Source organism: Lagenorhynchus albirostris, chromosome 3, assembly GCF_949774975.1.
Source record: "Lagenorhynchus albirostris chromosome 3, mLagAlb1.1, whole genome shotgun sequence".
Lineage (NCBI taxonomy): Eukaryota > Metazoa > Chordata > Mammalia > Artiodactyla > Delphinidae > Lagenorhynchus > Lagenorhynchus albirostris.
This window is the reverse complement of record NC_083097.1, coordinates 78,396,183-78,420,555: the sequence shown is the minus strand read 5'-3', so window position 1 is coordinate 78,420,555 and position 24,373 is coordinate 78,396,183. Positions and strand designations below refer to the sequence as shown.

The following is a 24,373-nucleotide window of genomic DNA, read 5'->3' as shown; positions in this document are numbered from 1 at the left end:
TCTATTTCATTATATTAACTATCCTGGCTGAAAAGATAGGGCAGATTCTGTTTTATTGAAGGACTAGTTCTGTGTCTGGACAGAGCAACATACCCAGTGGGGCCTTTGAGAAGAGGAAAATCAGCACACGCGTCAGTGAAAAACCGGAGGCAGGGGAAGGATAGGAACTCTTTGTAAAGACTGATTTCCAAAGTTTATACTAAAGGTTTTAAGGCTAGACCCAGGGAGAGGCTGAACAGCAGTGGCCCACAAACCTCCGCGAGCAAATGCAGCACCCTCACCTCACGTGAGTAGCGAACCAAAATAACTGCCTTTTTTTTTTTTTTTTTTTTTTTGCGGTACGCGGGCCTCTCACTGTTGCGGCCTCTCCCGTTGCGGAGCACAGGCTCTGGACGCGCAGGCTCAGCGGCCATGGCTTACGGGCCTAGCCACTCGGCGGCGTGTGGGATCCTCCCGGACCGGGGCACAAACCCATGTCCCCTACGTCGGCAGGCGGACTCCCAACCACTGCAACACCAGGTAAGCCCATGCCTTTTAAAGGTTTAAAATATAGCTCATGAAACGAGATATAAATGCAAACATTATCATACAAGTTTTGTTATACTTGTAAGAAAGTATAGTAGAGTACGCACCCTCTCTGTCGGGGTGCAAGCTGTTTACGGTCCCGCTCCGGCTACATTTTTGTTGCCGTAGGTTGGAGTCCCAGGGCGGGTGTCGGCAGTTCTCCTAAAGCCCTTAAATCGGGTCCTCAACTGACAACCCACGTAGGTAAGCTCGGAAACGTCAAAATGCGCACTTTTTCTGTAAAAGCGCGGGAGAGACGCCGGCTACAGCCCCGCCCCCACACGTCACTTCAGGCTCCACCCCCCCCAGCAGGCGCAGGCGCACTCCGGAGTCTCGGGGACCAACTTAAATCAAGTAGTGAGCAGATGCCAGAGTTCTCTTTAACCACGTCCGCCCCTGTCCTGAGCATGCGCAGTTAGACAGGGGCCTGCTAGTGTGGTTACTCTATTTCTAACTTCCTGGATTGTCCGGCGTCCGGCTCAGGTTCATTTTCTCTATCTCTTAGTGGAAGTCACTTCGCCTAAAGTAGGAGTTGCTGTTAAACGTGCTCCTCCCAATAAACTACCACTCTGCTCTTAGAGGCGGGTCGCATCCTTTAGGCAGCCGGTCCTGACAGATATGAAAAATAAATGGCGTATGATAGAGAGCACTTAGAGTCCGCCGACTAAGCCACATAACAAAATCACTTTACAAAAAAATACTCTGCTTTGTTCCGTACTATATGCTTCATAAGACTCAGAAGACGTTTTATTGCCCCCAAGTCAGAACGGTACCTCTTTTTAGTAACAAGGACCTGTAGTATAAGCTGCGCAGGCGCGAGCCGCCCGGCCGCTGTGAGGCGCGGGAGAAGCCGGAATGTCAGCTTTCCTATCGCTGTCTGGTTGTTGAAACAGGATTCTGGCCTGGGTCCGGGGCCGCCATGGGGAAGGTGAATGTGGCCAAGTTGCGTTACATGAGCCGGGATGACTTCAGGGTCCTGACCGCGGTAAGAAGTTCGCCATTTTTCCCTCTCCCCTGACCTTTTCTACCGCGCGTGCTCTTCCTCTTCCTCCAAGTTTGCTGGGAGCTGAGCGCGCTTTAGGCCCTGGTACGCGGCCGAGGTTGGGAATGGGGAAAAGACCGGACAGTCGGATTTTTCAAAAGCCTTTGTTCAGAAGCTTTTTATCTTCCCCCACGTAAAGCAAAGACCCCTCTTTTCCTTCCTATTTTGCTCCCCTTCTCCAGAGCCACATCGAATCTCTGTAGCCTGGGAAGCTTCTCTGATCCTGGGCTTCTGACCAGCTGAGAAGGGTTTAAGAATCCTGAAGAGTAATTGATAGCACTGAGTTCCCTACTCACAGATTGAGTCACATAGCGTTCCTTCAGTTTCATTCAATCCACACATACTTATCGGATATGTAGTAACCGTTTTAGAGAATTCCACGGGTTACAGGACAGACAAGACGAAGGAGGCAAATCATCAAGTAAACGAATAAATAAGGGATAATGTGAAGATAATAAGTTCTATGAAGATGATAAAGCGAATAACGGAATAGAGACCCCTCATGGTGGAGGCAGGGAGCCTGAATAGTGTTTTTAAATTCTTTAGTCAGAGAAGACTGCCCGAGTGCAAGAATCTTGTCTGTTTTTATAAAGTTCCTGGTATTTGGTAGGTACTGAATAAATATTTGCTAAGTAAAACAAAGAATGCGGGGCGGGCATAACAGCTGAATGAGAAGGAGCCGGTCCAGTGAAGTCCTGGGAAAGAATTGAAGGGAGAGGAAGCTACAGTGGTGAGTGCAAAGGCCCCAATGCAGGAACAATTTCTGAGGACTAGAAAGGCCAGTGTGGCTGGAGCATAGTGAGCAAGAGACTGAAGAGTTGGAGATGTAACTGGGAAAGGTGAGAGCCAGATCATGTGCTACAGATAGTCATGCAGGCTTGGTAAAGAATTTTGAATATATTCTAAGTATAGGGGAGCCACTGAATGTTGTTAAGCAAGGAAGTGACAAAAACGGATTTTATGGTCTTAGTCTTATAGCACAAAGATCAACACATAGATTAGGCATTTGCAGAATAAAACACATTTATTTAGGAGCTATTATTTTTTGCTTAAATAGGCATTTCTTAAGGAATAAACTATCAAATGCAAATTCAGTGTAAAATTTGGAAGACACTTCTTTCTCCTCCCATAGATTCTGAAATTCAGCCACACTTTCTCTAAATACCTACTGTCAAAAGATACCTTCCTTCTCTACTTCCTCAGCACATTAACTCACTCCTTAATGCCTCTGACAGAAATAGGGGAGTCGAGAATGTTAGAGGCTGGGAGAAACAGAACAAAGCATGGAAGATTAGTTAAGTTTAAAGTGTGAGGTTTTGGTTGGGACATCAAAACGATGCCAGATTTATCTTCCAAAACTTTATTTTTGCAATTCTTAAGTTCTTTTTGAAGCTCACCAAGGAATGGCCTAATTCATTAAATATTTCAGTCTCAGTTGAGTGTTACTAGTCTTGGTATCAGTGGCCACCTTTCCTTGACCATCTTCCCTTTACTTCTCTGGCACCTCCTACATCAATAATCATACTTTGACTGGCTGCCCTTACCTTTCAGTGTGAATTCCCCCCCCAAGTTCTGTCCCTTATCCCTCCTTTTTTTTCCATTATCTCTCGCTTAATGATCACATCCACTTTATGTATGACTTTATCTCTTACCTCCATCAAGTAATTGATGATTTTTTCCCTGTAGTTATGACTTCATTCCCAAGTGCAGATCAGCCTTTCCAATTTTCCTTAAACATCTTCATCTGAAGTACCTTCCATGAAGGACCTTCCAACACCTCAGACTCAGTGTGCTCATATCGAATTAATCAACTTTGTCTACCCCTTCACTCCTTTCCCAAACTCCATTAAAATAATAATAATTATTACTATCTTAAAGCCTCTTCTTTGTTTTCACTTCACCTTTGACTCTTCATTCACTTTATCCTCCCACATCCAGTGCCAATCCCTCCCATACTAATTTCTTTAATTCTTTCCCTCCATTACCACCACCTCTTCCCTGTCCTGGCTTCTGTTTTCTCTGGCCCAGACTGTTGTCTTAGTTCTCCAATACAGCACCTCCAGTTTTTGCCTTCTCTAAACCACTTTGCATATTCCTGCTAGATTAACATCCTTAAAACAACCCTTAAATCTCCCTTGCCTAAGCATCTTCATGAGTTTCCTACTTTCCTTAGTATAAAATCTAAAACTTTTGGTCTACATTTCAGGTCCTTTCATATCTTCTCATTAAATACCTTCTTAATAAATACCTGGAATATCTGTAGTTATTACACACAAATATTTGGATGTCAATACGTATTTTGGTACATACCATATGTTAGTAACTATGTTAAGCACTCACAATTCATACTCTTGAAGTGCATATAGTATAGTAGAGAGAGAGAGAATATCAATATCAATGATTAAATACCAAATTGTGATTTAAAATATGTCTAGAGAAGGTAATAATTATGTCTCACAATTGGTTGGGAAACTGCATGGTCAGGAAAGTTTGACGGAGAAGTTAAGTTTTTCACAAGGTTTTGGTAGACAACAGCTCTATGTTGATTATGATTGCATTTTGATTTCTTCAATTGCAGGTTGAAATGGGCATGAAGAACCATGAAATTGTTCCCTGCAGTTTGGTTGCTTCTATAGCCAGCCTTAAACATGGTGGTTGTAATAAAGTTTTAAGAGAACTAGTAAAACATAAACTTATAGCTTGGGAGCGAACCAAAAGTAAGTATTTGAGGCACCGTTTGTGATTTTCCCTATAACTGGCTTCCGCCAGAGCAGGTATTCCAAAAAGCAGGTGGAAGCTGCCAGACTAGGAAAGCACTAGACATAGAACTGACACAGTACACTTCTACCATGTTCTATTGGTCAGAGCAATCACAGGGCCCACCCAGATCCAGGAGGCTAGAGAAATCGCCTTCATTTCCTCACAGGGGATTAGCAAGTTCCAATTGCAGAAGAACAAGTGGGATTAAGATATTGTTGCTGTCTTTGGCAAGTACAGTCTGCCAAAGGACTCTAGAGCATTACCTCTCAAACCATAGTGGTGAGGGATGAGTTTCTCTTTTTCTACCTATTATGGATCCGTACCTTTATAAAATAATAAAAATAATTACTAGAAAAATAAAAAACTGACAAAATACAGGCACAAATTCCTTCTTATTAGATTGAAGACATAAAATAACTTAGTCAAATTGATACAAAAATTTTTGAACCACTTAGTTTCTATAACTTGTCACAGACTAGTAACAAACATTTATAGACTGGTATCTGTCTGTAGGTTACACTTTGAGTAACACTGCTCTAGAGAAGAAATAAAAATTACAGCAAGAAATGCTAAAACTCATAAGCCTGGGTAGCTAGTGTTTTTCCAGCTAAGACTTCCCTTCTTTAAATTTTTCTCTTGACCTGATGTGACTTGATGGTACAGTGTAACTAAAATATGGTCTTTCTCATTTGATTTTTTTCTAGCCGTCCAGGGCTATCGGTTGACAAATGCAGGCTATGATTACCTAGCTTTGAAAACGCTTTCTTCTAGACAGGTGGTTGAGTCTGTTGGAAACCAGATGGGTGTTGGCAAAGAATCTGGTAAGTGCTGATAGTACTATTGAGTGCATTTTATTTGCTTTAGTTTATGTTTCCCCTTGAGAAAGGATTCATCTTTTCTATTTTTCTAACTAAACAGTAAATTGAAAAGTTGGTTGAAAGCAATACAGATTTTGAAATTACTCTTAGTTTAGTAAACTACTGTTTTTTCATAAGTCTATCACTGAAAGTTCAGTTATACCAAGAATCGGTTTTCCTCTAATAACTGAAATCTTTGGCAAATACTTCATTTGTTCTTATTTTAATATCTGATAAATTGAACATTTGTAATAATTTTTAAAAGTATCACAGGGGGGCTTCCCTGGTGGTGCAGTGGTTGGGAATCTGCCTGCAAATGCAGGGGACATGGGTTCGAGCCCTGGTCCAGGAAGTTCCCACATGCTGCAGAGCATCTAAGCCCGTGCGCCACAACTACTGAGCGTGTGCTCTAGAGACCACAAGCCACAGCTACTGAGCCCGCATGCACAACTACTGAAGCCTGAGCACCTAGAGGCTGTGCTCCACAAGAGAAGCCACCCAAGTGAGAAGCACATGCACTGTAACGAAGAGTAGTCCCCGCTCACCGCAACTAGAGAAAGCCCGCGCGCAGCAACGAAGACCCAATGCAGCCAAAAATAATAAATAAATATTTTTTTAAAAAAGTATCACAAGGAAGTTATAAAAACCACACTTTCCATCACAGCAGTATGATCAACAGGGCAAAGTTAGATATGTGTAGAACCACAGAAAAAAATTCTAAAATAGCATTAAACAAATACCTATGTAGTGGTTTTTTATGTGTGGTAAAAATAAAGAATAGAGAAAGATTTTCTTTATGCCATGCTCTCTTATACACTGCTTTTTGTCCTACAAAGTTTATGCTGTATAGTTACATACTTTAAACTGAGAGAGCAAAAAAATTAAAATTAGGGCTTCCCTGGTGGCGCAGTGGTTGAGAGTCCGCCTGCCGGTGCAGGGGACACGGGTTCGTGCTCTGGTCTGGGAGGATCCCACATGCCACGGAGCGTCTAGGCCTGTGAGCCATGGCCGCTGAGTCTGCGTGTCCGGAGCCTGTGCTCCGCAACGGGAGAGGCCACGACAGTAAGAGGCCCGAGTACCGCAAAAAAAAAAAAATTAAAATTAGAAGTAAAAGAACTATTAGGAAACCTATTCCAAAGGAGGTTGTTTTGGTACTTCATATGGTTTGTATGTCTACTATATTAATATCCAGAGTATGGTATATATTTAATAAGTAATATTAGAGTTACTAAATACGAGAGTGTGTGTGTGTAAAAATGTATAAAATGATGTAATGAAACACCTCTTTTTCCTCTTAATTTTTTTATGTCCAATTTTTTTCAATTAAAAAAATGGCTTTCTTTTAATTTTTAAGAACTTCATTACTTGCAAAACAGAGTACAAGTACGGTAAAAAGTGAATCTTAACTCCTAACCCAGGTCTCCATCTCCTGTTACTACTTCCCAAAGCTATCACTATTTATTAATATTGTACGTATCCTAGAAATATTCTATGTAAATACAAGTATATAATGTACTGAGGATGTATGTATATACATTCACATATCTTTTTAATCATAGGTGAAAGCAAACAGTACTTACAATTCTACACCTTGATTTTTTTCCACTTGGTGCATCCCTGACATCATTTCATATTAGCAGAGGTGTCTTTCTTGTAGTTGCCAAGTATTACAGTCTTAGAAATTAAATTATTAGAGCTAAAGTTATGCACATTCAAAATTTTGATATTACCAAATTTCCTTCCAAATTGTGTCAATTTATAATCTCATGAACATGAGAGGCTGTTTCCCTCATGAGTAATTAGGACATGTTCTAAATGTTAGTATTAAAATAGCAACTTGTTTGATAGTTAGAATATTTATGGGAAGATCTCCATTCTGATTATTATAGGATTATATTTGGATACTCAGTATTTATTCATTGAAGCAATTTAAGAATTGAACTTCACATTGTTGAAAAGAAAGAATTTTTTTTCTGTTTGGCCCTGCTGCGTGGCAATGCAGGATTAGATCCCAATGCAGGATTAGATCCCGACCAGGGATCTAACCCATGTCCCCTGCAGTGGAAGCGCAGAGTCTTAACCACTGGACCACCAGACAAGTCCTATGTGGAAAAGGAAGATATTATTAATCACTGCTCGTACATGTAGGACACTAAGCAACAATTAGATGTATTCCCACTAAATGGAATTGAGCATTGAGCATCTTTGGAAGCAGTAACCTTTGACACCTTTGCATCCCTGTTTTCTTTTGTAGTAGATATTAATACATGTCATCATTTTGTATTGTAATTAAAATTACAATAAAAAGAATTTTGCTGAATGGTAACTATTTCTAGTTATTAGGAAAGATAAAATTTGGAACAAATAAAACCAAAGTTAGAAAATTGGAATTGTTTAAATTTACTGGAATAAAAATATAATAATGATCCTTTTAAAATTTTGACTCTAGATATTTACATTGTTGCAAATGAAGAAGGGCAGCAATTTGCATTAAAGCTTCACAGACTGGGAAGAACCTCCTTTCGAAATCTGAAAAACAAGCGTGATTATCATAAACACAGGCATAACATGTCTTGGCTTTATTTATCTCGTCTCTCTGCCATGAAAGAATTTGCTTATATGAAGGTATTTTTAATTTTATATTTTTAACCAAACAATATGTGTAGTTAAAAGGTTGTAGTGACATGCATCAGTCTGTTGCGTCCGCATCTCCCTACTCCCAGTCCCAATCCTTAACAGTCACTTTTTAACTCTTTAGACTATTTCTGGTATTTGTTTTTCTCGTGGTTTCCTTCTACGCAAAGGTATTTTTAGCTGTTATAAATGCATAAAGGTAACTTGTATTCTACAATATTAACAAGATAGAGTAGCCTGAAATAAATAGTGATGTAATTGCCTCACAAATGTGTATGTGTGAATGTAAATCTATACTTGTCTATGCATATGTCTGTCTCTAATTGAAAACACCAGATAATTACCTTCTGTAGAAACCTTAGTCTCTCAGGTAAGTTGACTGGTATTTTTTTTTCCCTCAATGGAAGAAATGTCAATTTATGAATTTATATGTATATTAGAAATAGTAAAAATCTTTAGTTTTCAACCTTTTACCTTCCAAATTAAGTTCAACATAGATTTACTAAATATCTTTAATAATAACCAAGTTAATTGTCTTCACTAATAATTTAAATTAGAAAATAACTGCATTCTTATTATTCTCTCCAGTAGGATTTATTTGTTATAACTTATCTTTTTAAAATTTTGAATTATTAAAAGTCACTCCAGTGTATGACCTGTTGTTTCTTGGGAATTTCAGTTTGATGTTCTTTGAGTAGGTTATTTTAATTCATGTGCTTAAATTTTTAGTAATCCTGAGGGAAGAATCCTCTAGTCAGTATAAGTAAGTGATATCAATACCATACATGTGTTTTTTGTGTTATATCAATGGTTTGTATCCTGTGATAGTAAGTAGGCAGTTTAGTAGGAATTGTTACACATTTCCCCCAAACTATATTAAGTGTCTTCTTGGAGTTTTTATATGAAGGCACAGGAATAGAGCCTGGTTGTGGATAAATATGCTTCTTAAATTTATTCTCTCTTTTCCTAAGCAAAAATAAGATAAGATTGAGCTATAACTTAAGGGTTAAGCTATGGTACAAGGGCTAGACCACTATGACAATAGTTAGAGTTGTCACATACTGTTGAGCTGCCAAAGCATGTTCAAAACCATTTGGATTTAAAAATAACAAATATATGGCCAAGCAGACAATCTTTGGGGAGAGGGAAATAGTTCAGTTCCTGTCCAAAGAAGGTAGGAAGTAGAGTAGACAGCTCTTAAAATTAACCCTGTTAATAAGCATATATTGAGTGTCAGCTGTGTGCCTACCTCTATATTAAGTATTTTGTTGGGGGAGGTGAACAGCGGATACCAAAGAAATAACGAGTGCAGTGTGTGTCTTAAAGTTGGAAAGATAACGTGAACACGCCTAAAACAACAGTTTAAATGTCAAATTATATGTTGAGTTTAGAGAATCTTCTGTAGAGTAGAATGATCGATGAAGGAGGTTTCATAAGTGAGTGGGAGTTGAGTAGAGTAATGGAGTTGCATATGATTTGTCTGTAAGGAAAAGACAATAAGACTGTACTTTGCAAAGGAACCAGAATGGCAAAGACATGAATATTCGTGTGAGCCCTGTGTGTATGGGGACAGTCACTAAGGTGACTGTCTTGATCACACTCCAGAGTGTTTATTGGACAGAGTATTGAGAGAACTAGGACTGGATAAGTGGATTAAAGAGTTTTGAAAACTAGGAAAAGTTATTCAGACTGAAGTCAATATTTACAGCCATTGTAGTTTTTTTAAAATGGAGTATTGACGCAAGCATCTTAGTTGGTATTGGTACACTGAAGAAAGGTTTGGTGTGGTAGCAAGAACTAGAACCACTGTTCGCGTGATTCAGGTATCAATGACAGGCCCTGTCACATAATAGATTTATATTGTATATTGTGGTCTGAAGAAAAAGGTCAGTGCTGTATAAACTGAAATGCCTAATATATTGGAATATTTCATTTCCTGATATGCCAGAAGACAGAGTATTTCCTAAATCACAATTTATTTCCATTTGAATTTTTTAAGCACACTCCCAGGAAATGACAGAAACTTACAAAATAGAAGATATACATATTGTAAGAGACGGAACTTCTTGAAGGCAGAGACATTTTCACACTCATTTTTGTAACCCTAGCACAGTGTATAATATTTAGTAAATGTTCAGTAAATGAATGTTTGGTAAAAAAGTGAATTACAGGGGCTTCCCTGGTGGCGCAGTGGTTGAGAGTCCGCCTGCCGATGCAGGGGACACGGGTTCGTGCCCCGGTCCGGGAAGATCCCACATGCCGCGGAGCGGCTGGACCCGTGAGCCATGGCCGCTGAGCCTGCGCGTCCGGAGCCTGTGCTCCGCAACGGGAGAGGCCACAACCATGAGAGGCCCGCGTACCGCAAAAAAAAAAAGTGAATTACAAAAACTGGTTTACAATGTTGTTTGTTTTTTTTTTTTTTACAATGTTGTTTTTATGTACAACTCATTCTGTGCAGTGAATAAACCATGCATAAATAATCATGTGTTAACTGTAATTTTGTAAAGGCTTACATGTTTTTTTTCTGGTTGTGGACAGGTACACTTAATTTTATTGTTCCCTAAAAATTAATGACCTTTTCATTACTTTTTACCTGTTTTGCTATATTTTAGGCATTGTATGAAAGGAAATTTCCAGTTCCAAAGCCAGTTGATTATAATCGCCATGCAGTGGTCATGGAACTCATAAAAGGCTATCCTCTGTAAGTATAATTCTTGGAACCTTCAGTCCTAATAAATAATTATAAGGTTCAATTTTTAAAAATATTTTTTTTTGTAAATGGAATATTGCTTCTGGGAGGTTAGAAATTAACATAAAGTAGTAGACTTAAAGGCAAATTGAAAATTCAGTTTCATTCTGACAATATGGATTTTACCACAATTTTTTTTTTTTTTTTTTTTTTTTGCGGGCCTCTCATTGTTGTGGCCTCTCCCATTGTGGAGCACAGGCTCCGGACGCGCAGGTCCAGCGGCCATGGCTCACGGGCCCAGCCGCTCCGCGGCATGCGGGATCCTCCCGGACCGGGGCACGAACCGGTATCCCCTGCATTGGCAGGTGGACTCTCAACCACTGCGCCACCAGGGAAGCCCGACAATATGGATTTTATACTCTCTGACTCAGTCAGTAAATAAACAGTCTCGTATGTGCCAAGCGCTGTTCTAGGCTCCCCAGTAAACAAAACAAAGTCCCTGCCCTCATAGAGCTTACTTTCTGATTTAAGGAAACTTGCAGGAAATAGCTAAACAAGGAAATATTTGATACATCAGATGGTAGTAAATGCCATGCATAAAAATAAAGTGGGGTAAGGGGGACAGGAAGTGTTGAGGTGGGTGGGTGTAGGAGGCTGCTATTTTACATGGAGTGACCAGGAAAAGTCTCCTTGATAAGGGGATTTTTGAGCAGAATCCTGAAAGGAGAGAGGAAATCATGCAGATATCTAGGAACATTTCAGGCAGAGGCAAGAGCAAATGCGTAAATCCTGGAATGGGAGTATGCCTGCATGTTAAGGAAACAGAAGGCCACTGTGGCTGGAGCTGAGTGAGTAAGGGGAGAAATTGTAAATGATGAGATCACAGAGGCAGCAGACGATTTGTAAGCCATTGCAAGGATGTTCTATTTATTTATTTTGGTGGGGAGGATATATTTGACATATAACATTCAGTAACTTTAAGGTTGATTTGATACATTTATATTTCCTAATGTGATTGCCATTGTAGCAATAGTATAAGGACTATTTTGATTGAGACAGGAAGCCACTGGAGGATTTTTTTTTTTTTTTTTTTTTTTGGTGGCAGTGAAAACTCCAGGTCCTAACCACTGGACTGCCAAGGAACTCCCTGCCATTGGAGGATTTTGAATTAAGAAGAGACATGATCTGACTAATGTTTTAATGGTATCACTCTGACTGCTGTATTGAAAATAGACCGAAAGGAGACTAGGACAGGATTAGGAAGAAAAGTTAGGAAATTATAATAATGCAAGCAAGAGATGATAGTAGTTTAGATCAGAGTGGTAGATGTGAAGGTGATGAAAAGTGGTCAGATTTTGGATATGTTTTACAGTCAGGGCCTACATGATTTGTTTGGGATTGTATTGATATAAAGGAAGGGGCAGGTAAGGATAACACCAAGATCTGGGGCCTGAATAATTGGAGGGATAAAGTTGCCATTTACAGAAATGGGAAAGACTGCAGAAAGACAGTTTAGAGTTAGAGGGTAGGGCAGAATCAGAGGTTCAGTTTGGGACATGGTAAGTTAGAGATGCCCAGAAGCTCAGAGAAGTCTAGATTGAAGTCTGTGTATGAGCCTGTATGAGATCACCAAGAATGGTTAAGATAATAGGTCTTAAGATTAACCTTTGAGGAGCTCCAAAATTTATACGTCAGGGAAAAACTGAAGAACTAGCTAAAAAAACTTAGAAGGAATGATCAGTGCAGAAAGAGGACAGCCTGAAGAGTTAGTGTACCAAGGGTCAAGTGAAAGGAGCTGCTTCAAGGAGGGGGAAGAGGTTAACTGACAGACCAGATAATGATGGAGGTGGAGAATTGACCATTGGATATAGCAACACGTAAGTCATTGGTAGTTTTGACGAGAGCTATTTCATTGGAACAAGGTTGAATGAAAGCTTGCTTGAAATGGGCTCATTAGAGTGCTCATTGAATTGGAGAAAGCACAAGTAGAGGAGTTTGGCTGTTAATATGAAAGAAAGAATGTGGTGTACTGGGAAGAAGATACAGAATTGAATGGGTTGTGTCTTTTTTTTTTTTTTTTTTAAAGCTGTTATATCTGTATGCTGATAGGATTGAAGAGAAAACTGCTAGGGAGGCATGATGAAATGGAAATAATATTTAAATGTAAATACACACATGCTTGCTTTCATTAAAATCATAAATGAGGACAAATAACCATTTTCACACTTAACACTTTCAGATGTCAGATACACCATGTTGAAGATCCTGCATCAGTATATGATGAAGCTATGGAACTAATTGTTAAACTTGCAAATCATGGGCTGATTCATGGAGATTTCAATGAATTCAATCTCATTTTGGATAAAGATGACCACATCACCATGATCGATTTTCCACAGATGGTTTCAACTTCTCATACCAATGCTGAATGGTATATTCTGGATGTAACTGTGTTTATGTGTGATGCAGTCATCTTTTATTTATTAATAATTTTTAAGCTTTGTCATACTGTCATTGGGGTTAATAACTGGTTTGAAGTGGCTGATGTTAAGAGTCTAAAAATTGGGATGTCAAAATGCTCTGATTTTCCCCCTAAGAATTTTTCTTACTCCTCGGTATTTTAAAACTGAAAAAAAAATGCACTTTGATACAGTTTTTAAAACCTATTCATTAAAATAACGCTGTATATTAGAAATCTGAAGAAACTGCCTACTTTTATAAATCATCAAAAGAATTTGAATTACTCTTGTAACCTGACAGACTTGCAAAAGTCAAACTTTCTCAGCCATGGAACTCTTTATTCAAACAAACGTTTAGGTGGAAGCCCAATTTTTAAAACAAAAACCTGCTCAGAAGAAGTAGGGACATGGAAGGAGGAACCCTAGAACCACATCCTCTCTGCCTTTCCCCTTTTCTCTCTGCTTCATGGTTGCCTCCAAGAGGGCTTCACCAGGCATAATTTAATAATTTTTTATGGCCTTGATGAAAGTTACGGTTTTGTACTGAACTCAGTTACCAGACTGGTAATATCTCTCATGTTGTTTTTAGCTTTTATTTTGATAAGAGAAAGGAATTCACGTAAAACCTCATCCCTGACACAGGGCAGAATCACTTCATATACTGTGATAATCTTATTTCTCATATTACTTGACCATTTAAACAGCCAAATTGTGAAATATGACAGGATATTTTCCTTTATGTGTTTGTATTCTATGATGCAATTGAGTGTAATCAAATTAAGATTTGAGTATTTTTTTTCTCCTGTTCTCTCAATTCCATGTCATCCTGTCTCTTAATTCTCCCTTTCTGGAAACCTTCTAGAGAATTCAATCTGTTCTGGCTGCTTTATGGTAGCCTAAAAAGCAACCTGATATTCAGAGGTCCTTCTACTCTCAGTCCAGATTAACATGTCTCCAGATAATTATTTATAAGCCACAGCATTAGTTATATCCTATAGATGTTTACTGCATATTAGCTAATGGGTAATAAAGATAATATAAACATAACATTAGTCCCCAAACTTTTTCTTATGAGTCACTAGTTTATTTTTGTCTTCACCTTTCCCAGTTGACTAGAGGTTCTAGTGAACATAGCTGAAGCTGATGGGAACTATAATCAGACAGACTGGAAACTAGAGAGGGAAAGTAGAAATCTGCCCCCAAACTGCAGGCCCTTATCTTTTTTTCTGGGATTCATATATATGTCTCACAGTATGGGAAAACCTTGAGTTTTCTAACCATAAGAACTGTATGCCATTGACAGCTTATAGTCCTTGTTCCTGGGCTTTTAGTTTTTCAAACACCAGCAGCTGATTTGTTTCTTTTTTCTTTTGAGTAACATCCTTTTCTCTTTCATGTAACAACAAGAATGTCATAACAAGGATGTTGTCTTTGGCTAATAAGGAAAAAGATGAACAACAAAGGCTATATAAAAAATGATTCTTGCTTTTGCAGGTATTTTGACAGAGATGTTAAATGCATCAGAGATTTCTTCATGAAACGTTTCAGCTATGAAAGTGAGCTTTTCCCAGCCTTTAGTGATATCAGGTTTGTATACTATGTTGCATAAAATGATAGAATTCTGAATACCAGATTTATTTAGTTCTAAAAGTTAACACTTTCATCTAAAAAATTTTCATTATTATTGTTGTTCAGTATCATTGCTATATAATATACAAATGAAACTTAGAAACTATGCCTACCTGTGGTCCATTAACCTTACTGAATTTGGAGAAGGAACCTACTTAGTTTCTTATAAATTCAAGAACGCTTATTCAATATAGGATGCTATGTGAATAACCCATTTTTAAGGAATCAAGCCAAGTGTTTATCAGAAATTGTGTTTTTCCTTTATTCACTATAGGAGCTATATTTAATTGATTCATGGCACATAATTATATGTAAATTCTCACAGCCAAATGTTCTCATTTTGTATACGTAGTTAAGATATTGTTTTCTGATTTGGGATGATTGACATAACTTAAAATCTTTAGCCTCCTCTGAAAGTTAATTTATTAAGTCAGTATCAACTGAAGTTTCTGTAACTTTTCTACTAATATCTGTTGCTCTTCACAGTCATTTTATTCCTTTTTTTTTTAAGATTCATTATTTAATTTATTTTTGGCTGCATCGGCTCTTAGTTGCAGCACACAGGATCTTTGCTGAGGCATAAGGGATCTTTCCTTGTGGCGTGCAGGCTTCTCTCTAGTTGTGCCGTGCGGGTTTTCTCTTCTCTAGTTGTGGTGCTCAGTCTGCAGGACATGTGGGCTCTGTAGTTGAGGCGCACGGGTTCCAGAGCATGTGGGCTCTATAGTTTGCCACACACAGGCTCTCTGGTTGAGGCATGAGAGCTCAGTAGTTGTGGCGTGCGGGCTTAGTTGCCCTGCGGCATGTGGGATCTTACTTCCCTGACCAGGGACTGAACCCACATCCCCTGCATTGTAAGGCAGATTCTTTACCACTGGACCACCAGGGAAGTCCCTCACAGTCATTTTATTCTTAGATGACAACCAGCTATGTCCTTTACATTTGTGTAGTTAAGTGATTTAAGTATTACCTTTTAGGCAGAGAAAAACCTTTAAAATATATAAACTGTTAAACTCATTTGAGAGTCGTAATTTATCAGAACACTAAATACTTAACTCATGTCAGGTGGATTTTTTTTCTCGCTCTCTAAATGCATAACATTCTTTTCTTTTCCTAGGAGGGAGGACTCTCTTGATGTAGAGGTTTCTGCCAGCGGCTACACAAAGGAAATGCAGGCAGATGATGAACTACTTCATCCAGTAGGTCCAGATGATAAAAGTATTGAAACAGAGGAGGGATCTGAATTCTCATTTTCTGATGAAGAGATATCAGAAAAAGCAAAGGACTGTAGATCAGGTATTGAAAGTGGACAGAACTCTACAGGTGAATCAGTTGACTGCTGTTACAGATCATCTGGAGACCTTGAACAAATAAAGGAAGACAGTTTGTCAGAGGACAGTGCTGAGGCACATAGTTTTGAAATGACTGAATTCAATCAGCCTTTAGAAGAAATAAAAGGGCAGGTTGTTACAAACAGTTCTGTAACTGAGTTTTCTGAGGAGAATAGCAGAACTGAACATGACACCAGGAAAGATGATAAGACAGGTCAAGGTGGAATCCTCATGGGCTCTGAGGAGTATGAAGATGAGTACCCTCATATGATTGCCTTGTCATCAGTAAACAAAGAATTAAGGCCTTTCAGGTATAGACTTCTGTTGGTTGGTTTTTTACTTTAATCTGGAGACCTAGACTTTGATTCTGGTAAATGAATGTTTTTTTCAAATGACATGACAGCTATATTCTGCATCATCATGTGCAAAATGAAAGCAAATAACTCTTTTATAGTTAAAATTCAAATAACCCTCTACAATTGACTTATGCTAGACAGCCTATTTATTCAGTTTTAAGCAGTTCTGCTTTCAAATTCAAACTGATTACTTTCAAATAGTTAATAAGATATCTTGATAAGTTGATGAGGTTTTAGATGGGTGAATTATTTGTATTTTTTAATAATTATTCATCTAATGTATGTTTGGTTAATGTATAGTCCAATAAACATGTAGTAAGTATGCTCTCTTAAAATATCTACTTACAGTGAATTTTCCCTCATGCTTTGAACCTTCTGTACTTATTTGTTAATGTACAATTAAAATTACTGTTATGTTATTTTTCTTTTAAGATTTTTTTTTTTTGGACAAATATTAGTGAATCAGCCTCAGCTTAGATTAGCAAAAGATCTAAAATTTAACTTTTAGATTTAGGGTAGTTTGATGAAATATGGCTTTATGTATTTCAAAGTAGTAATATGATATAAATTAAGCATAATTAACTATTGAAAATTAACTAAATTTTGATTTTAATTTTAGAGATGAAGAAAATATGGAAGATACTAATCAACATAGAACAAGAACTCTGAGTGTTACTTCTGTGGGCAGTGTGTTAAGCTGTTCAACAATTCCTCCGGTAACTATTCATTCAGCATTTCCCAGGTGTCTATTAGCACTACTGTGGACAGATTATTAAGCTTAGGCGCTCTGAGGATTAGATGATGTACAGGACCACCTTGGCCATTTGGACTTCACATGTTGATAGTATAAAATTGATAACAAGTGCAAATTTAGTAAATAGAAAGGGTTCACTTCACTTTTAGCTGGAACGATCAGAGCTTTCAGGGAAAACACAGCATGTAAGTTGGCTTGAATTTGAAAGATGAAAATCATAGAAATTTAAATCCAAGGGGGACTTTGTAGATTCTCATGTGATCTTGTCCCTGCATTTTAACAATTAGGAAATTGAGGCCCAGACAAGTTACATGACTTTGCTCAAGATTACTCAGCTAGTGACAGCACTGCACCTCAAATGTGAAAATGCACGAGCTTCGCTAGCTAGCTTGTTCTTAAATTTTGAAAGAGGAAAATAGGTAATTGTAAAACTTTCAGTGTCTCAAGCTTTTGTTGGACATTTAGCAACAAATGTCCAAAAGAATTTCATAAAGGACATTTTCTGGACAGGATAATGAACGTATAGTCCAGCTCCTACCGATATGCCTGCCGGCCATTTCTCCTGGCTACCCGGAAGGAAGAATCAGTTTGTTTCCTTTGTAGATTTTAAGCAGAGATAAAATTACATAATTGGTGTGGTAGGTTTTTTTCCTTCTGGTTGAAGGTACTAAGTTGAATACCATTGAAACTAGTTTTTAGTGATAACTTTACTTAAAATGAGCAAAAGAAGAAAGTCAGTTTAGAAGGTAGAAAGGAGGAAATCAAATTATTATTTAGAAAGTGAATTCACAGGGAAAGAACTTTGTTTTTTCCTGAACTTCTCATTTTTTAAGTTCAGATATATTGTTAACAAGTTAAAATGTACACCCTGTGGAGGGTAATATGGGACATTTACAAAATTAAATCAGTTATCAAAAAATAAGCTAAAAATAACAGTACTCTGTTTTATTAATATAGTGCACTTTTAGTAGTACTGGTATCTTTACTCAATAATAGAAACATTTGGAACTTGTGAGACAAAAATAAAAGAATAAAATTCTGTAAATGCACTGATTTTATATACTCTTCTGATGGCCTCATAATTTACCTGATTTTCTGAACATAAAATTTAAGTCTGTGAAATCTTTGAAACATCTTTTAATTATGATGGAAGATAATATCTCCCTTTAAGTATTATCACCTGTCTTGGTTAAGAATTTCTCTCACTTTATGATTGCCTGTCCATTCTTGGCTTTGATATTTTTCTGTACTTATTGAGATATATTCACCCTCCTTTCTTTGATTTTATCAGATTCAAAACATAAGTGCATTTATATCTAATTGTTGGATTGGCCAAAAAGTTCATTAGGGTTTTCCTGTAAGATGTTACAGAAGAACCCGAATGAACTTTTTGGCCAACCCAATACAGTGTTGTAAAATTGGCAATTGCATATAAAGAAAAGTTAGATTACTCCTGCTACTTTCTTAAATTCTAAGTTATGCTCTTTTCTGTATATAAAGATGATGACACTAACATTGTCTTTAGGTCTTGTCTTTATGCCATTTAACTTACAGCTAACAGAAGGAACTTATATTTCAAATGGGGTCAAGCCTATAATAAACTGGATTATAAAATACAGATTTGCCTTTAGTCTAAGGGGGGAAAAGATCTCTCTAGCCAGCTTAATCAAAAAGGTTTCCGTCTAATCATTGGAAACAAATTGACCGTGTTAACTTCTAATTCTTTTGGGAATTTGGTCATACTATTTTCCTTGAGGTCGTATTCCATTTTTTTTAAAGGGTCAGGAGAAAACAAACTTTTATTACCTTCGTTAATTTGATGATTGTTGTTTTCGTGTCTGCAAAACTAAAAGATTTGCTCTGTGTTCTTTGAAATTGTAAAATCTGTTTTCCTCTTTAAAATACTTTTATAGTTCCCTATTTATTGGGAAAGTTGCCATTTATGAATGCTGTTCTTTCTCATATGTAACAGAATTAAATTCCAGCTAAACATTAAGGTATATTGATTTTAAAAAAATACATACATGGCCACCATCAATAGCAACAAACAACAAAACAATAACAAAGTACATGATTTTCATTCATTTTTCTCATGTACTCCTTGAAATAATACAGAAGTACAGTTGACCCTTGAACAACACTGGTTTGCATATGTGGGGTTTTTTAATAGTAAATGCTACAGTACTATATGATCTGTGGTTGGTTGAATCCGCAGGTGCAGAGGAACCTCTGATACAGATGGCTGACTCTAAGTTATACTCAGATTTTTGACTGCATGGTGGGTCAATGCCCCTAACACCCTCATTGTTCAAGGATCAACTGTATTTTATTTCGCATTTCATCATTTTTTTAAAAAAATATACTAGTGTGGATTTTTCTCCCACTTTTTAACATGAAAATTATTAACCTTGTAGGATTTGTAAATTGTTCTGAATTAGGAGGTATATGCATAGTGATTCATTACCTCCTTATTTTCTTTAGCTGCTTGATATGATTATCTTATGGTCTCATTGAAGTAAAGAACGAAGGGGAAGTTCAAGCAGAATATTTAGAAAATAAATTGATTTTTTTTTTCTTGGAACTATCCCAGAGGCCTCTGTCTGAACTCCTCTAGTTTAAATGTGGTGCATGTTCTACTGTTGTCTCAGTCTCCTGTTGGGTACCTTCTTTCCTAGTTTTATCTCTTTTCCTTACTGAGTTTACTTCTTTATGTGGCAGAACGGATTTTAGTAGTTTTTTGAGTGAGTTTGGGTTGGGGAGAGGACTTTTTATTACTAAAAATGTCTTTTTATCGTGTCCTCACACCTGATTGAGAATTTAAGTATTAGAGTTGTGGTTTGGAAATAATTGACCTTCAGAATTCTGAAGGTATTGCTTTGTTCTCTTGGTGATAGTTAAGACGATGCTGATCTGATTCAGGTTTCTGGTCTCCTGCTGGGGTGAGGAGGCTGTGATAGTTGCCTGGCTTCCTAGGGTAGTGAAAAGTCCTAGAGGCCAGTCACTCATGTGTTAAACTTTCAGCCAATCTTAATGCTTTCAGTAATGAAATTTCTGGGATAGCAACCAGGTGCTTCTAAGACTCTGGCCTTCCTGGAACTGCATCTCCTAGGATATCAGCCTCTGCAGGAACTTGCATTTTTATTCTTCTGTTTCGCTTTATCTTCTTTTACTTTTCCTCCCACTGAGAATCATTAGACTAAAATAAAGAGGGATAACTTGTTAAAGCCTGTCTGCCTAACTATGTAAAATATCTGAAGTCTGCATTTAACTTATCTGATCCAGAGTTTTATATTTCACATATACAGTCCAAGAAACAGTGCGTTAGGCAGACTGGTTTTTCTAGCTCCTTTTTACCTCTCAAATCCATTAATCTTTAATTTTTTAACTTGACAGATTTTTAATAAATGCTTCTTTGTACCTAGCATGGGGTGGAGCATATTAAGAAGAGACCCTTGCTTCAACCCTTTCAGCGTTCACTCTTTTTTTAGGAGAGGTTGGATGATGCAAGATTATACACAATTAAACAGGCTGCTTCAGAGGAAAAAAAAATTATGTGAACAGAATATTCAGATTTTATTCTTCATCTTGTAAGTCATTTGACATTGGCAGCCTATGTCTTAAGTGATAAGAAATAATTTGAATTTATGATCATTCACCGTGTGAAAACATACTGTTTCTCCCAGAAACTGTATGAGGACTTTTCCATGAGTAACTGCTGCCATCAGGTCATCTCTACACCTGAAGTTATGAAGGCACTCTTGTGTATATTTGACCAGTAGTAAATGCTTTCAAACATAATTTTCCACTACAAAACCATGCCTCCTTTTACCTAGAAAGCAAAGGAATAAGCAGGTTGTTTTGGTTTTGTTTGTTTGTTTTTGTTTTCTTTCCATCTTGTTGGGTTTGGGTTTGGGGGTTATGGTTGGTTGGTTTTTCCCAGTTTTCCTGATAGATACTAGGTGGCACTATGATGATTTGTTATTTAAAGAAATGTGACTATTCACTACTATGTGCTACTTTTTGCTGTAATCTGTGTTTCTGTTAGGAATTTAATTCCTCCTATTTTATAACAGTTTGGTGTTTTCTCTTATTGCTGTTTAATATAGTACTGTCAGTGTTCGGAATTTTTTAAAACTCATGCTTTTAACAGAAATTTGAAAAATATTAGCAGTGTAAATCTTTGTTTTATTGAATGTTTACTCCTTATCAAAATGTTCCATTAAAAAAAAAAGAAAAAAAAATGTTCCATTATCAGTGATACTAATTCATGAAATCTTTCCAGGAATTGGTGAAACAGAAGGTGAAGCGTCAGTTGACAAAACAGCAAAAATCAGCTGTGAGACGACGATTACAGAAAGGAGAAGCAAATATATTTACAAAGCAACGGAGAGAAAACATGCAAAATATTAAATCAAGTTTGGAAGCAGCTAGCTTTTGGGGAGAGTAATATATTTAAGAAGTTGAATATTTTTCAAAAAGTTACTATGATCCCTTTTTAAGCCACCTTTAGTATTTTTTGGACCAAGGCAGATATATATATATAAATAGATAAGTAAACCCTCTTTCATCAATAAATTTGACTCATTCGGTACATGTCTTCTAAAGAATAACTATAGTAATTCTGCTAAAGCAACCCAGTTTTCCAAGTAATTTTTTGTTAGGAATATTTGAGTTTTTTGTTTTTTGTTTTCAGTACGCGGGCCTCTCACTGTTGTGGCCTCTCCCGTTGTGGAGCACAGGCTCTGGATGCGCAGGCCCAGCGGCCATGGCTCACCAGCCCAGCCGCTCCGCGGCATGTGGGATCTTCCCGGACCGGGGAACGAACCTGTGTTCCCTGCATCGGCAGGCGGACTCAACCACTGCGCCACCAGGGAAGCCCTTGAGTATTTTTTAAAATCGAAATATCACTGTTTTTGCCTGGTTTTGTTCTCTACCACAAACAGGTAGATTGCTTGGTTTCATATTCCAGCTTTTCCACTTACTAGTGGAAACAACCTTAGGCAAGTGTTATTTCTCTCTCCCTCTTTCTCCTTCTCTGCCTCAGTTTTCTTAGTGTTAAAATTGGATTTATAACTACTTTGTAGCCTTGTTGTGAGGATTATATGAGACAGTGCACAGAAAGCACTTAGAACAATGTCTAGCACTTTAAAGTGTAGCTATTGGAATGGTAATTACAATGATGTTTATCTTTCAGAAAATCTGCTAACAACTTGGTTGCATTTTATTTAGCCACAGGAAGAATTCACTGCCATATATTTTTTTAGTCTCTTGTATTAAGGGTAAACCAGCTATGTCTCCTTTTATTTTCTGCTACTTAAATTGGTAATGTGGTCATGGGAACAGAAATTTGAGATAGTCACACCATGATTTTTACAGTTTCCAGTTTTTATGCAGCCTGAACAGAAGTAGAAGACTTAAGGGTGTGGGGAAGTAGAAGGGATGAGAAGTGAACAGTTCTTTCTGATATTCTTAACTGGGTGGGTCAAGAACATATTTCATGTCAAAGATAACAAATATAGTTGACCCTTGAACAACGTGGGTTTGAACTGCGAGGGTCCACTATACACAGATTTTTTTTCAATAAATACATACTACAGTACTGCATGATCTGAGGTTGGCGGAATCTGTGGATGTGCGAGGGCTGATTGTAAAGTTATAGGTGGATTTTCAACTGGATTGGGGGTCATCGTCCCTAATTAGGCCCCACATTCAGCTATACTCCCTTCACTGGGTGCAGGAAAAAAGAAAATACATAAGGCATGGTTTCTCCCTCAAAGACTTTATAATCCAGTGAGATGTGAAAGTGGGTTCTTAGGTACATGTACCTGATGATAATCCAGTCTCTTCAGCAACAGCATGGCCTGTAAGAGGGATGTCCCTTGCAGTGGAAAATGGCCACTAGATGGCAGTGTCACCCCACAGTCACCAGCCAGGATGTCTTTGAATTACTTGAATCTGTAGTTAGCATTGGCCAGGAGATACAACAGCAGATTCTTTTCCAAGATTGACAAAGACAGCAGATTCCCTTTAACCTTTGCAAAATTAATTCTACTGTTCCTTCACAAGACCTATCTAATAAAATCACTGTAATAATACAGATGCAAGAAAATATCACATCTAATTCCCTTGAAAATTATACTAATTTTGAAAGTATTTACATAGCTTTGAATTTTAGGTATATCTTTAAATTCAGGTATTCTTTTTTTTTTTTTTTTTTTTTTCTGCTGTACGTGGGCCTCTCACTGTTGTGGCCTCTCCTGTTGCGGAGCACAGGCTCAGCCAGCGGCCATGGCTCACGGGCCCAGCCGCTCCGCGGCATGTGGGATCCTCCTGGACCAGGACATGAACCTGTGTCCCCTGCATCGGCAGGTGGACTCTCAACCACTGTGCCACCAGGGAAGCCCTATTCATTTTTTATAATCTATCTACTTTAAAGCATTTTGATAACATAATGTTGAAGACAGCATAATAGAACCACAGAATATTTATTTTGGAATACATTTTCTTATATTAAAAGTTTCAAAACCAATTTGGGAAACTATATGACTTCACCCTACTCAGCTTTATTCAGTTGACTCAGTCTCCCTTTTGGGTACCTATTACATAAAAAGCTTAACTACTATTTGAGGAACTTAGAAGGCAAATAAACAGTGCTTACCCTTAATAGCCTAAGATTTCCTGTGAGTTACAGAACAAATTAGTCAAATGTACAAACCTAAACAAATTATTCTGGGTCCAATCACAATGATTTTTAAAAGATGTTTTTGAGTAGCCATCATGTAGAAATTAGAGACTTTGCCTTAATCAGACAAGATTTAACCCTCATTTTAAAACATCCATAGTGAACAATAAGAAAAATTTTTAAGTCTACTACTAATATAGTAAAACTGTATTATGACGCAAAACACTTGTTGAATCTGGGAGTTTCAAATTTAAATCCTGGTTTTACCACTTCCCAGGTACCTTCTGTAGCCTCTGTAACCTCGCTTTTTTGATTTGTAAATGAAGACATTTAATGGTCCCTGTCTCGAGGTTGTTCTGAAGAGTAAATGAAATAACACCTTACAGGAGCTTAGCACAGTGCTTGATGCTGGTCCCTCAGTATCCCCTGGGGATTGGTTCCAGGACCACCTGTGGGTATCAAAATCGTCTCATGCTCAAGTCCCTTAAATAAAAGCGCAGACGGTGGGTCCTCCATCTCAGCGGGTTCTGAATCTAAGGATACAGAGGGCTGACTGTATGTTTAGTGTATGGTTCAAATGACTTAAGGTTACCAAAAGGGAGATTCCAGAGGAATCTTT

At 37.7% G+C, this 24,373-nt stretch overlaps 1 protein-coding gene across 4 annotated transcripts; it reads left to right on the top strand.

Annotated features, from left to right (window-relative positions):
• Positions 1–1,382: 1,382 nt before the first annotated feature.
• RIOK2 (RIO kinase 2) lies at positions 1,383–22,679 on the top strand. 4 transcript variants are annotated; one of them, XR_009539544.1, is made up of 11 exons: positions 1,383–1,549; positions 4,185–4,323; positions 5,071–5,187; positions 7,673–7,848; positions 10,470–10,558; positions 12,786–12,977; positions 14,500–14,592; positions 15,749–15,954; positions 16,938–17,034; positions 19,288–19,350; positions 21,355–21,475. XR_009539544.1 is itself a non-coding variant. In XM_060143324.1 (11 exons), the coding sequence occupies exons 1-10, from the start codon at positions 1,484–1,486 to the stop codon at positions 19,303–19,305; spliced, it is 1,512 nt and encodes a 503-aa protein (XP_059999307.1). In that variant the 5' UTR covers positions 1,383–1,483; the 3' UTR covers positions 19,306–19,350; positions 21,355–21,475. The 4 variants fall into 4 exon arrangements, 3 of the variants coding, with proteins under 3 accessions (XP_059999307.1, XP_059999306.1, XP_059999308.1); XM_060143324.1 differs by having other exon boundaries at positions 15,749–16,273; XM_060143323.1 differs by lacking the exon at positions 19,288–19,350 and having other exon boundaries at positions 15,749–16,273; positions 21,355–22,679.
• The last annotated feature ends 1,694 nt before the right edge of the window (positions 22,680–24,373 follow it).